The 17,418-nt window shown below is 44.5% G+C and overlaps 1 protein-coding gene across 8 annotated transcripts in view; it reads right to left on the bottom strand.

Annotated features, from left to right (window-relative positions):
- LOC128329248 (leucine-rich repeat-containing protein 37A-like) overlaps window positions 1-17,418 on the bottom strand; it is an 86,149-nt gene that overhangs the window by 49,040 nt on the left and 19,691 nt on the right. For 2 of the 8 annotated variants that reach the window (XM_053260087.1, XM_053260085.1), the window contains exons 2-7: window positions 9,832-9,903; window positions 8,863-8,934; window positions 7,033-7,104; window positions 5,348-5,428; window positions 1,344-1,415; window positions 487-561 (exon numbers count right to left, since the gene is read on the bottom strand). In XM_053260087.1, coding sequence (XP_053116062.1) covers window positions 487-561; window positions 1,344-1,415; window positions 5,348-5,428; window positions 7,033-7,104; window positions 8,863-8,934; window positions 9,832-9,903 — 444 coding nt within the window. Of the gene's footprint in view, window positions 1-486; window positions 562-1,343; window positions 1,416-5,347; window positions 5,429-7,032; window positions 7,105-7,452; window positions 8,816-8,862; window positions 8,935-9,831; window positions 9,904-12,368; window positions 13,096-13,132; window positions 13,520-17,418 lie in introns of those variants that run through there. The other 6 variants (XM_053260088.1, XM_053260084.1, XM_053260083.1 and 3 more) reach the window with 6 other exon arrangements.

Here is a 17,418-nt window from a genome sequence, read left to right as displayed (position 1 = left end):
CATTGCAAATTCAGAAGTGCAGGCACTCTCCATGACAGCCCCCATGGCCATGCACACCCCAACAGTCAGAGAAGCCGGGAAGTACCTACACTCCGTCCCTGCGCGTCCCCCCTCCACTATACCCCTGGCTTCAGGGAAGCTTGTCTCTCATTTCTGACCACCTCACTGAGAAGCCCCTGTCAAGTTTCTGAGGAATGCCTGTTCCCTAAACTACCACTCTAGCATGACTTCCATTCCCACAGCAAAACTTGATAGCATGTTGGGCAAGAAGTGTGGATTGGCTAACAACTTGCTAGCAGTGTGAGTATTGGTAAGCCGTCCTCCTCACAGGAAAAACTACAGCCTCTGAAGTCGCCCCTATCTACCTACTTAGAGGGCTGAGGAGTAGGAGGGGGTTAGAACAAGGCTGACTCCCCATTTCCAATTGTCTCTTTTCTTCTCTCGTTTGGCAACCAGCAAAGGGAAAAGGGTGTAGATAGTACTTACAGAGTCTTCAATTGCTGGGAGGTCTGGAGCAGGTCCTCCAATATCTTTGGGGTCATTTCTGTGGAACTAAGGTCTCTGAAATAAGGACAGAGAATTTTTGCAATGCCAATGCCAGATATCATGAGATCCAAAAGAGAAAGAGAAAGCCAGTGTGGTGTAGCAGAAGTAATGTCTAGGGAGACCCAATTTCATGAAGCTTGTTGGGTTTGCTGCTTTTGAACCACACAACTCCACATCATGCAGAATGGAAAAGGGAGAAAGCATCATGGCTTAGCTCTGGAGTCTTAGCTCTGGAGTACTGTTTAGTCAACAGTACTAAAGAAATGAGTGCTTCAAAGCACATGCAGAGTGTATTTTTCTCACCACTGAGTAACTAGCTTCAGCCTGCCCTGAAATCATGCCTCCGACCAGCAAGCTGGACCTCCAGTAACAAATGCATGAGGGCTGATCTAGTTTATTCAGTGATGACACAAAAGCAGCCTGCACATGATCAAAGGAGCTTAATTCGTTATCATTAATTCTTACATTCCAGGCACAAAATCTTGGCTCAAAACAAACTTGACAATCTACACATACTCCAAAAAATCTCTTCTTCTTCTTCTAATTATATCATGCATTTTAGAGTTGAAGCCCTGCATTAAAAACAGGATACAGGGAAATGCCCTACACTCTGCATATACTCAGAGGCAGTTTCACATAGTCAGAAATGTACTCTCAGATTTTTCCATTACAAAAAAAATATGGGAAAGGTCTGATGAGTTCTTCTGGACCACACAGTGGCCCTGAAGAGGAGTGTCTGTCCAAGATGCAGAAAAATCAGTGATCATGGTAATAACTAATTCATTTCAGGTACTTACAGAAGCTTCAGTGAGGGAAGCTTGTAAAAACAGGTATCATCAATGACTTTCAGCGGATTATGGTTGAGAACCCTGCAGTGGGGAGGAATTAGACCCACTGGTTACAAGCTTAGCACAATGCAGGAAGAAGCTCCAGCAGGCAGGGGTGGATTAAGCTATTTGCTGCCGATAGGTGACCAGAGATTTGCCACTCCAGCAAGGGTTCCCCTTTACAAGTAAAGGGCTTGGTGGGGGGAGGAATTAAATCTACTTTAAAAACATTTCCAGCCCATTTCAGGCCTTGTGTGCATGTGCGCAGAGGCCCCCAAACCCGACCTGTCATTTGAGAGGTAGGTGGGATGAGGAGCTCTCACTTCCATCTCCGCCACCATCCTGCCACATGCATGTATGAAGATGGCCTGATGACCTGTCATGATTTGGGAGGCAGGCGGGCCCACTAGGAGCTCTCGCTGCCTTCACACAGCAGCGGTTTAAAAAGTTTTCAAAGTAGATCCAACGTTCCCCTGCCCCCCAAGTGCACGTGGCAGATTAATGCGTAGGCAAATTTGCTGCTCCTCAAAATTTGCCGCCATGGGCAAGTGCCTTCTTTGCCTATGCGTTAATCCACCACTGCCAGCAGGTTACAAATGGCAGGCTAGTCCAAGATACAGTATGTTGCCCTGCCCCAATTAGATGCACTGTGCAGATCAAATGTCTCTCCCCAGTATCTTCAGAGACGTTGGGGGGCAAATAGCAAGTGTGTGTGTGTGTGTCTGTGTATAGTCCAATCCAGATTGGGACTGTAGTGGGGATAAAGGGTTATAAGCAGCCCCCCACGCCCCCAACAGAATGACCCATTTCTGGACCAGCCCCACTCCCACTCCCAGGTGCTCATTAGATAATAAAAACCAAACACCCCAGGACAAAACATAACATGTAAAGTGTGTCACTCCTGCTGACCTCAGAGCCTTGTGGTTGTCTTTGGTAGAATACAGGAGGAGTTTACCATTGCCATTACCCGCACAGTATGAGATGATGACTTTTAGAACCTTCTTATATCGCTGCTACCTGATATAGGTCTTTCCCATAACCTGGGAAACATACCAGCAGGGATTCGAATCGGCAACTTCTAGCTTGCTAGTCAAGACATTTTCCCACCACGCCATGTAGTTTAGCCCAAAGGTGTGTGTGGGTAGGTGGACCAGCAATGTGTTTGTGAGCTAGTGACTGAAAGCCAGCCAGGCAGACCACACAGGCCCACAGACAGGCAAGAGCCTTGTATGAGCTACATCCTAGGGATGTGCAAAAAATTTCGGGCACAGAACGATCTGTGCCCGAAACGAACAATTTTGGGTGATTCGGGGCCGAACCGAATCACCCCCGATGTCCCCCGATATTTTTCGGGCACGAGCCGAATCACCCGAATTTCGGACCCAAAAAATTCGGGTGATTCGGTTCATGGTTGATTTTTGGTGAATTTTTAAAGTTTTAGTGACTTTGGGGCAGTTCAGGGGCATAGCATGGGATCTGGGCAAAAGGAGTGGGGTGGGGTGGTAGTGCCTAATGGGTGCAGGCTACCACCCCAATTTCAGGGGGATTGGGCAAAGGGCTGATTTTTGGTAAATTTCTGAAATTTTCATGTCTTTGGGGCAGATTGGGGCATATTGGGGCAGAAAGTGGGGCCTGGGGCAGAATAGTGGGGTGGGGTGGTAGTGCCTAATGGGTGGAGGCTACCACCCCAATTTCAGGGGGTTTGGACAAAGGGGTGATTTTTTGAGAATTTTTGAAGTTTTAGTGACTTTGGGGCAGTTTGGGGGCAGAAAGTGGATCTGCCCCAAAATAGTGGGGTGGGGTGGTAGTGCCTAATGGGTGGAGGCTACCACCCCAATTTCAGGAGGATTGGGCAGAGGGCTGATTTTTTGAGAATTTTTGAAGTTTGGGTGTCTTTGGGGCAGATTGGGGGCAGAAAGTGGATCTGCCCCAAAGGAGTGGGGTGGGCTGGTAGATAGTGTCTAATGGGTGGAGGCTGCCACCCATCCCCAATTTAAGAGTGATTGGGCAGGGGGTGAATTTTGGTGAATTTATTTTTATGAGGTTTGTCTTCATAAGGTGAAGTGTGCTAAACTGATTACTTTCTCATATTATTCATAGTAAAGGAAAGTGTGAAAAAGTGAAAGTGGGGTCATGAGAGTTGTTTAATTGAAAAAAAATCTCATTTGCTATGATAGAATGAGAATTCACACCTCAGAAAAAACTTCTCTTAAATTGGGGATGGGTGGCAGCCTCCACCCATTAGACACTATCTACCACCCCACCCCACTCCTTTGGGGCAGATCCACTTTCTGCCCCCAATCTGCCCCAAAGACACCCAAACTTCAAAAATTCTCAAAAAATCAGCCCTCTGCCCAATCCTCCTGAAATTGGGGTGGTAGCCTCCACCCATTAGGCACTACCACCCCACCCCACTCTTTTGGGGCAGATCCACTTTCTGCCCCCAAACTGCCCCAAAGTCACTAAAACTTCAAAAATTCTCAAAAAATCACCCCTTTGTCCAAACCCCCTGAAATTGGGGTGGTAGCCTCCACCCATTAGGCACTACCACCCCACCCCACTATTCTTCCCCAGGCCCCACTTTCTGCCCCAATATGCCCCAATCTGCCCCAAAGACATGAAAATTTCAGAAATTTACCAAAAATCAGCCCTTTGCCCAATCCCCCTGAAATTGGGGTGGTAGCCTGCACCCATTAGGCACTACCACCCCACCCCACTCCTTTTGCCCAGATCCCATGCCATGCCCCCGAACTGCCACAAAGTCACTAAAACTTTAAAAAGTCACCAAAAATCAGGACTTTGCCCAATCCCCCTGAAATTGGGGTGGTAGACTCTACCCATTGGGCACTACCACCCCACCCCAAAATTTTGCCCCTGGTCCCCTTTTTACCCCCTGAATCGATTCAGATTCGGATTCGGATTAAATCCGAATCCGAACCGAATCAAGGGTGATTCGGGTGACCCAGATTCGGGCACAAAACAGAACAGGGGTGATTCGGTTTGGGTCCGAGCCAAATCACCCGAAAACCCGAATTGCACACCCCTACTACATCCTCCCTAGATTTGATCAATGTTGGCCAGATGACTAGTGCTGGGGGTTTGCTGGTGGCTCAGGGACAGGCTGCTGCCCTTGCACATGTGCCAGCCATGCCCCCTGTATCAACGTCAGATGCACACCGACACAGGGAACATGCTAGCTCTGGGAAGGGGGTGGATGTGGTTGGAGGGGGACATGTGGTGCCTTGTCTGCTCCTAGCCAGCACTTTGTTTGCCAGCTGGATGCTTTCTTCTTCTCTCTCGCTCAGAACGAGAGCTTCATTCACTGGCTAGGTGTAAGAGGGGGTGGGGGACACCGTGGTGGTCCCCAGACACAGTGGCACAGGGACATTTGTCTCTCCTTGTCCAATTGTGGCTACGTCCCTGGGCCAGATGCTTAGTCAATCTCCTTCTGAGCTGATGCGTGCATACCCACATCGCAGGTTTTGACACATCATTTTTGAGCCTAGGTTTCCAGCCCTGGCATCAGCGGTTAATAACTTCTCAAAAGAGAGGTGCACTGGAGGAAGCCTCCTTCAAAGCTGTAGCTTCTGACTGAAAAACTCTTTTCTTTAACCTCCCATATATCCAGGCGGACTGTGGTTACTGAGTGGCAAGAGAGCTACTCTCCGCACAAGTTCAGAGGCCCTCTTTTCATTATACACCGCCTAGAGATATACATATCTCTACCTATCTGTACACCTGGAGAGATACATATCAGGCAGTATAAAAATATGATAGATAGATAGATAGATAGATAGATAGATAGATAGATAGATAGATAGATAGATAGACAGACAAAACTATAAGCTACATCTTCTAGGGTTGAACTCTGTCATTCAAAAGAGTTTGGGGGGGGTTGAACCCTCCCTGGGGTCACACAAAGTACCTTACTCTGCAATAACAGGCTAGCTATTTTCAAATTTGCATTCACTTACATCTTGAGCAAAAACTGCATTCCATGCCAGGCCTTGAACGTCCCAGGAGTGAGCTTCTCAATAAGATTGCTGCTGAGGTCTCTAGAAATAAGCATTGTGCACAGGATGTTGCATTGTACAAAATAAGCATTACATTTTAATATTTTTTAAAAAGATAGATCGGATAGGAAAAACTATCCTTCCTTTGATATTCCTGTCTGATGGTGGAGGTCAAATTGCCACTTGAAGCCCCTGCAGCAAAGCATGAGGGTGGTGTCCTTTCCAGCGGGACAGCTGTCCTTCTCAGCTTTTATGTCCAATGACCCTTTCCTAATTCCCTCAGCTAGTCGTGCTAATTCATCTCTTGTCTGAAGCTCCAGTGCCTATTTCTAAGATGAAGAAGAGGGCCATTGTTTAAGCTGGCCTGGAAGCCAGGCTCTCTGACTCTGGCAATCTTGGGCTCACAGTAAGCCCTGCCTTCTACAGATGCTCAGCAACACTTTGGTATGACTTCCCATTCCCCAGGGCTCAGCTCTGGCACTGAGAGTAGTTAGTTAGTTAGTTAGTTAGTTAGTTAGTTAGTTAATGTATAACCTGCTCTTCCACAAAAAGATGTTTTCAAGGCAGCAATTACAATGAATAAAGCAATTTAAACACAGCAGGAAAAAAATCACAAGATTAAAGCAGTGAAGTGGGAGAGCCAGTGTAGTGCAGTGGTTAAAGCCCTGGACTAGGACTGGAGGGACATGAGTTCAAATCCCTGTTCAGCCATGAAACTCACTGGGTGATTCTGGGCCAGTCACTTTTCCCTCAGTCTAACCTACCTCACAGGGTTGTTGGGAGGATAAACATTACCATGTATACTGCTCTGGGCTTCTTAGGGAAAGAGCGAGATACAAATATACAAATAAAATAAAATTTCAGAACTAGGCAGGCTAAAAACAAGACAGCTGTTATTTCAAAAGGCCTTGGAAAACATAAAGGTCTTTGCCGGGTAGTTAAAGGACAAGGAACATAGGAAGCTGTGATACACTGAGTCAGACCATTGATCTATCTAGCTCAGTATTGTCTTCACAGACTGGCAGCGGCTTCTCCAAGGTCGCAGACAGGAATCTCTCTCAGCCCTATCTTGGAGATGCCAGGGAGGGAACTTGGAACCTTCTGCTCTTCTCAGAGCAGCTCCATCCCCTGAGTGGAATATCTTACAGTGCACACACTTCTAGTCTCCCATTCATACCCAACCCTGCTTAGCTAAAGGGGACAAGTCATGCTTGCTACCACAAGACCAGGTACCAAGTGAGCCTTCTCGCAGAGAGATTTCTGTAAACAAGGCATCACATATGAGAATAGATTCCAGGACTGAGATCTGACTCAGCCTTGCTTTTAGAACTCTGAGCGCAGTAAAGAAAAATGTAAAAGAGTTATAAAGAAGCACATGCACAGTACATAGCATCACTCACCAATGAGTAACCCAACTCCACACAGACCCGGAATTATGGGCCAAGCTTCCACACTTAGAAATGGTGGCCCCTAGCAGCAGGCCTGACTCCCAGAACCCTCGTGGTTTTAGAAATGGTTGTGGGAGGGGAACTGCTCCTAGGGCAGAAGCTTGGGAGATGGAGGACCAGAGCCTCAGGGTGGAAACCTAATCCATCCGGGCTCCCCCACCCCATCCCCATTTATTGTTTTTATGCTTATTGACTTACATATACTGCACAAACGGGACAGCTTCAAATGCATTCGTCTCAATGGTCTGGATTTTATTACAAGACAGGTCCCTGTTTAAAAGAGCACATAACAATGATTAAACTAGGGAGACTACAAAGGTGTGTCCAACACCACCTTTCTCACTCAGCTTATCTGTTTTGTCTTTTCTCATCCAGTGCCACTGGCCTGGACTGGTCAGCTTTAATAGAGGACAACAATCTACACCCCCCCCACACACAAATGAACAGATCTTCCATGCTCCTGCTCAGAACTGCATGTATGGGTGTCCAGTTTGGCTTTGAGGCTCAGCAAACAAGGCATTACTAGAAACTTGGGAGCTTGGCGTGAGAATGTAATTCTCCCCGAGTTTGTTTCAATTCTGCTCTGTAGCCTCCAGCCAAATAAAACGATTTGCACACCTCAGTAGTGTTGAAATCCTCACTGCCAACTGACCAGAAAAAAAACACTGCTTGGCCTCCTCTCATACTCGTAGTAGCAGCTTGGTCTGCAGAAATTAGCAGGTGAAGCATTTAATGGCATGGAGACAAATATCATTACTTGCAAGGTCGGCAGAGCAAGCACTGTTAAAGGCATAGGAGCAAGGGCCAATAAGAAAGCAGGATACTCTCTCAGATATCACGTGGAGTATAGTTAGACCCACTGATTTCAAAAAGATAGAGACATGACTGACTGTCAGGAGGGCTGATGTTAGCAGTTACAAAGGAACTAAAGGGAAGTGGCTGCAGTTCAGGTTGTGATAAGAATCGATTCACCCTTGTTTTTGTTCCTGGAAAAATGAAACTCCATGAGTTATGCTAAAATAAATAAGACCAGAAAGAGATAATAATCTCTCTTGGCCTCCCACAATTAGCCAGCTCCCCAACATATATAGGACATCCCCAACAGCTCACAATTCTTCAATTGGTTCTTGGCAATTGTAATCATATATGTTTTGGTTGAAATCTTAACCATACCTTATTTGGAATATCCACTGAAATCAATAGGACGTATTTCTAAGTAAACTTTAAAAAGAAAGAAAGACTGGATAATTAATAGTTTTTTGTTCTATAGCCATATAATTTTATTAACCCCTGGGAAAGAGGAACCTTTTAATGTGGTGATTCTCTTTATTTAGCAGGAGGAGAGTAATTGGCCCTATCCACCCCCAGCACAGTACTTCCAGTGATTATTGCTGTTGTATGTCTTCTGTTTCTTTTTAGATTGTGAGCCCTTTGGAGACAGGGATCCATCTTATTTATTTATTATTTCTCTGTGTAAGCCACACTGAGCCATTTTTGGAAGGGTGGTATGTCAGCTACTAATGTGTTCTAGACATGCTACATCCAAGATCAGAGACAGATGTAATTGCATAGAAGAATTCTGTTTCTTATGAGTTGAACACATTGTTATTTTCGTTATGCATGAAACTGTCAGAAAACCTTTTGTCACCCATTGATTAAAATATTGTAAGGCCATGTAAAAATTGCCCTGGGAACTGGCAACAGTTCCAGTTGGCCATCCTTGGTCTCAATAAGTAGAGTCAACTTTACTGCCAACGGTATAGTCAACTGTACTGTCAACAATTCCAGCCACCTTACTGCAAAACTGAGTTCCAGACTAGGTTAGAGAAGAACCTTATCATTACATCTGAAATAGGTGTGTCCTGATCTGGATCAAGACCACAGTGAGGGAGGGGGCTTAGCCCATCCCCCCTATGCTGACAAAAATCTGCCCTGCTGCCATTTACCCTGGGAAGGAAATCACATATGGATGTGCAGTTTTGACCCAGAGAGTCAGCAATCACAGTACTCCTAGAAATGAGAACTTACAGATGTGTAAGTGAAAGCAAGCCCTCCAGAGAAGTATTCTGAAGTTTGGTCAAACTGTTGCCCTTGAAAATCCTGGAGAGGTGAAGGAAAGTTTAAGAATATCACAAAGACAGGATCACAACCTTGCTTTCTGTCTTAATGGTTTGAGTATTAGCACAATACTTTCACCCTGCGCTCAAATTCCAGTCCAGCTGCAGTCATGAGCAACAAGTCTGGACAGAGATGTGCATCCCCTTCCACAGAAAACAAAGGGGATCTAGCCTGTTCAATATCCAGCCTGAATAAGTGTCACAGTGTGAATGCACACCTCCTTCCATGTCAATTACGCATGCAGAAGGCTGCTCACAGGTATCAATGTCCTTTGCTGAATTGTGATGACAATCTTTAAGACCCACCCATATATTTGGGGTCTTGGAAATTGCATGGTTACATAATAACACCCCATACAAAATCTGAGATTTAAGCTTCTCCATCTCATCATGAAGTCCCTACCCCCTGCCCCATTTTGAATGTATATCTAATAAAAATGACAAAAGATATTCAAGTATCTGCATTAATTCTTATTGTATTACCATATGTATACCCCACTCCATGCTCAACAAACTCTCAGTGTTGCCCATGCTTTAAAAACTTTATCAATCTACCTGGCAAATGTAGATCTAGTAATCTCCTGAGCATTCTAGAGAGAAAATATTAGTTCTGAGCTATCTACCAACTTTGGTTTAGCAAAATTTATCATGGTTAACTTACAAAGTTGTTGAGAACATACAAGGAGCTCTCCCAACAGTCCAGATTTCAATTATCTTGCAATGTTGCTAAGCTGTCTTGCAAAGTGTTTGTCTTGGTCTAGTCAGCTAAGTTCTTGGCTTATTTCATACAGCCAATAATTTCATTTTAACGAAATCACAATTACTGTGGCTAACATCAAGGCAAAGATTCCAACTTTCTGGCAGAGCTATGTATACTCACAAGTACTCGGCCCAAGGATAGGCCTTCCACACCTGCTTTCCAATGGAAGAAATTGCATTCCCTGTGAAATCCCTAGGGGGGAAAACAGATAGGGGAAGGGGAATGATGTTGAAATAGATATTCCTAAGTGGGATGCCTTCAAGTAGTGATTTCCAAGTGTCAGACAAATTTTGTCTTTGTGCTTCTGTGCATCTTATGTGTTTCTACCAGCTTCTTACAGCCCCTGGATTCCTCTTAAGGAAGGTCATCTGTGCCGAGGGTCTCCACCTTACAGCTCTAGATGTTGTTTGACTACAACTCCATTGTGTTGGCCATGGTGGCCTGGGGACGATGGGAGACAACATCTGGGGACCCAAGGGTAGGAACCCCTCGCCTTAGGCTGCCCTGGTTTGTTTTCTGTTGGAGGATTCTGGAAAGGAAACCCTCATAAGGCATGGACACCATAAGCCAGGGCTGTTCAATGTTGGCCCTCCTGCAGATGCTGGCCTACAATTCCCATAACCCCTGGCTATTGGCCACTGTGCCTGGGGATTATGGGAACTGTAGTCCAAAAACAACTGGGGGCCTAAGGCCTACTATAAGCCAAGCAGCCACCGAAAGGTTGGGGGATGAGAGTGCTGAAGTAACATCTGAGAGACTCCCTCCCTCCCCACCATCTCCAGCAACTGCAACTGCCAGCACCAGCTTCTCAGTGTTCCACCAGGCCCTAACAGCCACACAGTCCCTGTGAGGGGAATTATCTGTGCTGCCTAGTTCATTTTGTGTAGGGGTTTGTTTCTGGGAGAGAAGCCTTTCTTGTTGAGCAAGGATCCCAAATGGCAAAGCAGCTAGCAGTCACCACCATCAGCTACAAGACTGGGGTGAGAGTGGTGGACTAAAATCTATAGGCCAAACTAGGCAGGACATTAAATGTGTCTTCATCAAGCTAGGGGCTTATTTTTATTCACAAAGAGCAGCTTTGTGGAGCTGCAAATTGTATCAGGACCATGGCTCAGAGGTAGGGGTGTTTAATCTATTATTTCTGCACTAACAAAAATGCACCCGCATGGCTATCTAACTCTGAAAACAGCCACTGAGATAAATAATTTTAAACTAGAAAATGGCACAGAAAGGGTTAAACACTCTCTACATCTACATCATGCTCCCAATACACATTATGGCCCTGCAGAGCTGCTACTTGTGAGTAAATTTATGCCTCTATCTAGACAATGATGCTTTAAAGGAGCCCCTGGTGGCACAGTGGTAAAACTGCTGCCCTGTAACCAGAAGGTTACAAGTTCTATCCTGACCAGGGGCTCAAGGTTGACTCAGCCTTCCATCCCTCCGAGGTCGGTAAAATGAGTACCCAGAATGTTGGGGGCAATATGCTAAATCATTGTAAACCGCTTAGAGAGCTCCGGCTATAGAGCGGTATATAAATGTAAGTGCTATTGCTATAAGTGCTATTAAAGAACATGAAGCTGGAAATGTGCTGAACCCTATTCCCTTTCCTCACCACACACACACACACACACACAATTACTTATGTTGTATCTTCTGATGGGTTTTTCACTTTAAGCTGTTTTCGCAGGGTAAGAAATAAAAAAATAAATAAAAATAAAAATAAGCCTAGGGCTACACTAATGCAAAGAAGTTCACGTCAACATTTCTACTAGTTGTTAAAAAGCAGAGGAATCCTGCCAGGGGGGAAACCAAAACACATGGCATCCCTACTATGCAGCCTCCCCAAAGTTGTGCAAGGTTGCCTGGTTTCTCTGTGCTGATCAGGATAGTGGGTGCAAGAGATCCTAAGCTACACACAGAGCAGCACCAGCTCCGTTTGTTGTTATTCCAGGCAGGGCAAGACAGGGCATCTTGATGTGGCAGAGTATTCTGGGCCATGCTGCTCTCATTCTGTGCAGGAGGCTGGTCATATCAGAAACAATACAAGAGCCCTGGTTTGTACACTTCTTCCTATGCAGGCTCAATTCATATAGTGCTGCTCTAGGCGAGTGCCTAGTCAACGTGTGTGCCTGAGTCAACCTGGGCAAAGGAAGGGGCCATAATAGAAACCTCATTACTTATATGACATTATATGTTAGAAACCCCATTGTACCTTCTTTTCCATTGCCTGCTCGTTTGGCTATTTGGTTCTGATGAATGCTCTTTTGGGACACATCTAAAGTGCATGTTCAGTGGCGATGAAACTGGCTTTCTAGGCATTGGATCCACTTCCCCCTTGTAAACAGACTAGCTCTGGGGTCCCGATTTACCCCACTCCTTTGGCTCTCCTTCCTCATCTATGGCTGTTTTTGTGGCTCATACAATTGATGCTGCTGTTCCCATTTCTTTCTTTAAATTGTTATTATTTAGGTGTAAACTGCTCTGGTTCCTTTGGAAGAACAGAGGGGTATTATTTTAAAAAAAATTTTTTAAGGCATCAGCCAAGCTACCTCGAATTAAGAAGTATCTTATCCCACCCACATCACTCCTAATGGAAGGCTCTCCCTAAAAGGTTTCTATCCTTAGAGTTCTGGAAGTGGGGTTTAAGTACTCACAAGAAGAAGAAAACATAGGCATGAGCAGCTGTCTTGGGAACGGGCACATGGTGGAGTCCAGGAGAGCTGGTGACTCTGCTACAGTTGAGAACTTCCACGGTGCAATGGCATGGGTTGGGGCAATTTCCTGCGGCTGCTGCATCCAACTGCATCCTGTTCCCTACAGGTGCTGCATCCAACTTATGGCTGACGTGACCAACTTGCATAAAGAACACAAGTAAGATCACGAGAAAAAGGTGGATTTTAGCAGTGGCAACAGGGCCCGTACCACAGTACGGATCCAGTTCAACCATTTCTGTCTTTGACTTTGGACATAAGCCTGTGTCTGCACTCTGAACGTTCCACTTGGTTGTGACATCATTTTAGCAGGACTCCTAGCATCACAGAATTGCCATGGCAACAATGTAGGCCCAAATGCACAGACAATCAGTTCATGGGCTTGAGCTATTTGGGGCTGTTTGCTCTGTGGATAACTGAACTGATACTAACGCTTGTTGACTGACATACAGGGATCTGGATTGCATAAAGTGATTAGTGTGGTTGCCTTACAATTGGAGATTCGATTGGATAGCCTGGATGTTTGACCTCTCCCAGCTTTATCATATTAACCCAATCTCTTCAGGCATGTTAACCACTGAAACAGCATTACTGGAACTTGGTTAAGACTAGAAACCTTAAGACAAAGCAAAACAAAAAACATGAAATGTCCACTCAGCATCATTTAGATTAGCTTATAACCAGGCCAATATTGAAAGAAAACTCACATTTGGTGTACTGAGAATGAGAAGCTGCCTTTAAATGGAAGAAACAAAACTGATTTACTTTTTAGTAACACATGTATTAGAAAAACAAAATAATTGGGGGGTGGGAGGAAAAACACCCTAGCCCAAACTTCATTTACATAAATACCTTAAGCCATCTGCTAGGGAAGTATCTTTTCATAAAATTTTCATCCAAATCCACTTAACACAATAGAACCAGCTTCCAGATAATATAAAGTGCTTAGGATGGGGCAGGTGCCCTTTCAAAGAACAGAGAGGAAAACTGAGCACAGGTGTAAAATATGCCCCCCCCCCCCAATACATGGACTCCTCAGACAAGACCTCTTCTTCTCCTTCAGGGTTTGGCTGTGAGAGTGACAAGTCAGTCACCTGGGGAGAAAAGAAAGGGCTTATAACTCTGTGGAGTCTGAACTACATCTGGGTTACTCAGATTTCACAGACTGAGAACAAAATTTCATCAATTCAAATCTCAGAAGTCCAAGCCTATGCAGAACACAAGATGATGGGCAGAGTCATAGGAACATGGGGAGCTGCCTCTACCAGGCCATTCTTCATCTAGCTCAGTATTTTCTACACTGACTTGCGGCAGCTTTCCAAGGTTCCAGGCAGGAGTCCTTCACGCCCCTACCTGGAGATGCCAGGGATTAAACTTGGGAACTTGTACATTTAAATTCTTCGTTTAAATGGAAAAGCATTTCTACATGCCGGCAGATGCTCTGTAAACATGCAGACAGATGATCTACCACAGAACTACAGCCTCAACCCCAAAGGGGGAGTATTTTACCTTTACCGGACAGTGCTCATAATGCTCACTCATCCAAATACAAACCAAGGCAAACCCTGCTTAGCTCATGCATGCTACCACAAGATCAACTTTCTACCCCAAAGAGTTGGGGCATGGAGGGTTCCATGGAGACCAAAGGTATCAGATAAGTGAAGAGAGCATGAAGGGGCATGGAGGGAGAACAAGCAACTGAAGGCATCTGAAAGTCAAGTCAATAGAAGAAGTTTAAATAGGATATAAGAAGAAAGAGGGAGCTATGCAGAAATCAAAGAGAGCAGCAACATGATCATAGGAAGGACTAGAAAAGATTTGCTGATCTGAAGACTTTAAGGCAGAGGAAAGAGGTTTGAGATAAGGAAGCAAGGATCAGCAAAAGAGATGCAAAAAGCCAGCACAAGAGGGGATGACGGAGGAAAGAAAATTTTCAGTTGCTTCAAGAGAAGGAAAAAGGAAAATGTTATAGATATTATGGAGATGACAAAAGAGATAAGATCACCAATTGAGTGGATATGTGGGGGGAGAGAGAAGAAGCAAAGGATAACATGAAGTCCACAAGTTTGTGGTGTCTTAGAAACAGTAGAATTGCAAAACAGTGGACTTTTCCAAGTTTGTGGGAAAAGAAAAAGTAGAATTGCCTAAGAGAAAAGAATGAGCCCTGGAGGTGGGGGGTGAGGGGAAGAAGCTTAGATTGTATTAGAATGCAGCATTGAAATAAAATGTCATCCAGGAGGAAGTAGAAAAGAAATCTATTTAGCCTATTACAGCACTAGTTAAGGAAGGAGATCAAGCAAAAGGAGGCTCGGACTGGAGGTCATTAGCAGATAAAAATGTTGGTGATCTAAAGAGAGAATAATAAGAGCCAAGCAGGGTGGAGGAAGAAGGGAATTCAGGATGGGGAATGCCAGCAGATAGTAGGAAAGATGGGACGACCCCCGGTTCTAGTGTTATGTGAGAGGAAGAAGAATTTCTCTCTATCCACTTTGTCCACTCCATGCATTATTTTATAGACCTCTATCATGTCTCCCCGCAGTCGTCTTTTTTCTAAACTAAATAGCCCCAGTGTTGTAGCCTTGCCTCATAAGAAAGGTGCTCTAGGTCCCCCTGATCATCTTCTCCTCCAGAGGGGCTGTTGTTCTATGTGCTTTACAATTTTATCCTTGAGGATGCTTTCCATCAATTTGCCTGGAACGGATGTTAAGCTAACCGGCCTGTAATTTCCTGGGTCGCTCCTGGATCCCTTTTTTGAAAATCGGTGTTACATTTTCTACCTTCCAGTCCTCCGGTACAGAGCCCGATTGCAGGGATAAGTTATATATTTTAGCAAGGAGGTCGGCAATTTCAAATTTGAATTATTTGAGGATTCTTGGATGGATTCCATCTGGTCCTGGTGATTTGTTAGTTTTCAGTTTTTCCAGACAGTTTAGAACATCATCTCTTGTCACTTCTATCTGACTCAGTTCTTTAGCCTCCATCTCTGAAATGTCTGGTTCAGGAACAGGTATATGCTCTGTATCCTCTGCCGAAGATGGACACAAAGAACTCATTGAACTTCTCTGCAATGTCCATATCCTCCTTAATAACCCTTTCACTCCCTCATTGTCTAATGGTCCAACAGCATCCCTGGCAGGTTTCCTGCTTCTCATGTATTTAAAGAAGTTTTTATTATTCCTCTTGATATCTTTTAGCTAAACCCTCCTCAAACTCTCTTTTTGCCTTCCTTATTGTCACTTTGCATTTCTTTTGCCACCTTGCATTTCACTGCCACACTCAACTTTAGCCAATTTTTTGTAATTGTTTTTATCTGCCGTGTTCGACTTTATTCTGCATTGTTAAAAAAAGTTTTCTTTGGCTCTGTGAGTGACTAAACTTTCGAGAAACTACTAAAATATGTATCTGAAGTAAAAAGTCATTGATTTGCAAAATATTACTGTAAAGAGCAGTACAAAATATTGATAAAACTTCACGTAAAAAATGGTTGTATGTTATGATGTCTGATCTTGAAGATGAAATATTTTTCTCAACCATTCCTCCTGTTGCGGCTATTTATAAGAAATTATAGGCAGTGGAACTGTTTTGTTTTACCTTAAAAAATCTAGAAGAAAACTTTAAAAAATTTAAATAAATATTAAGGTATAAGTAAATAATTTGTTGAGTCTTAATGTCTTGTCAGTTAAGCAATGGAGGGGGCCGAGGGGGGCACCATTGTTGGGCTGTGCTTAGGGCATCAGTTGCCCTTAATCTGGCCCTGCTTACAGCAGGAAGCAAAATAACCTGGATGAAGATAAATTAAAAATAGGGAAGCAGAGAAAGTGCAATAGCCGTTGACTTTAGATAGGAGGAGGGAAAGGGTCAAGAGAGTAAGCAGTTGAGTAGAGGAGAGACTAGGAGATGGGCAATCAATTGACTTTAGTCTGTTTCTTATGCTCCTTCTAAGTCTAGAGCTATAACAACATGGTGGACTTCACAGGTTTGGGCATTTGGCCAACCCAAAAAGATCTGGTCAACCAGCCAGTCAAATAATGGTACAGTGGCTGACATCTTGACTAACGAAGCAAATGGATGTGTAGGATATGCAGGCTGCTTTGAGCTGTGAAAAACCCTCAGGAGATCCAGTCACTGACCTCCCATTTGGTCCTGTACTCCAGAGGATTGAAGCCTTATTCCTTCTGCAATGTATTTATTTTATTGTTAAATTTATATACCTCCTTTCATTAAAAACAATCCCAAGGCGGTTTACAAAAGTAAAAATAATAATAATAAAAATGACAGTTAAAAATATTAAGCGAAAAATATAACAATAAATCTGATTTAAAATATATAAAATACAAACATAAAAACTACACAGATAAAAACACAGAAGCAGCAATAAAACAATCATGTAAAGGCCTGGATAAAAAGCCAAGATTTAACAAGCTTTCTAAAAACTGTGAAGGAGTCCAACGAGCGAATCACCACTGGGAGAGCATTCCAAAGTCTGGGGGCAGCAACAGAGAAGGCCCTGTCCCACGTGCATGACAATCGAGCCTCCCTCTTTGTTGGGACCCGGGGCAGAGCCCCCTCAGATGATCTTATCAAGCGGGCAGCAACCCTTGGGAGCAGGCAGTCCCTCAAGTATCTCGGGCCCAAACTATTAAGGGCTTTAAAGATCAAGCACCTTGAATTGTACCCGGAAACACACTGGTAACCAGTGCAGCTCTTTCAAAATAGGTGTGATATGATCATGTATGGCCGAATGGGTCCGCTGGAACAAGTATCCGCAGTCCACCTGCTCTCAGCTTGTTGCAAGCTGGTGTCAGGATTCAGGTCTGGCTTGCTGACTTCTGTCACTTAAGGCGAAAGCCAAGAAGTTGCCAGTCCCAGCCCTGACGCCAGCCCTGCCTCCATTGCCAGCTCCACCCTCTTCCCTATCACCTCTCTGTTTGACATGGATAAACTGCTGCTTTAAATTGCAGGTCGGAGGCAGAGGCAGTGAAGATGGCGCTTC

This window comes from Hemicordylus capensis, chromosome 6 (genome assembly GCF_027244095.1).
Source record: "Hemicordylus capensis ecotype Gifberg chromosome 6, rHemCap1.1.pri, whole genome shotgun sequence".
Taxonomy (NCBI): domain Eukaryota; kingdom Metazoa; phylum Chordata; class Lepidosauria; order Squamata; family Cordylidae; genus Hemicordylus; species Hemicordylus capensis.
Note: the sequence above shows the minus strand (reverse complement) of the source record. Positions and strands in the feature narration are given on the sequence as shown.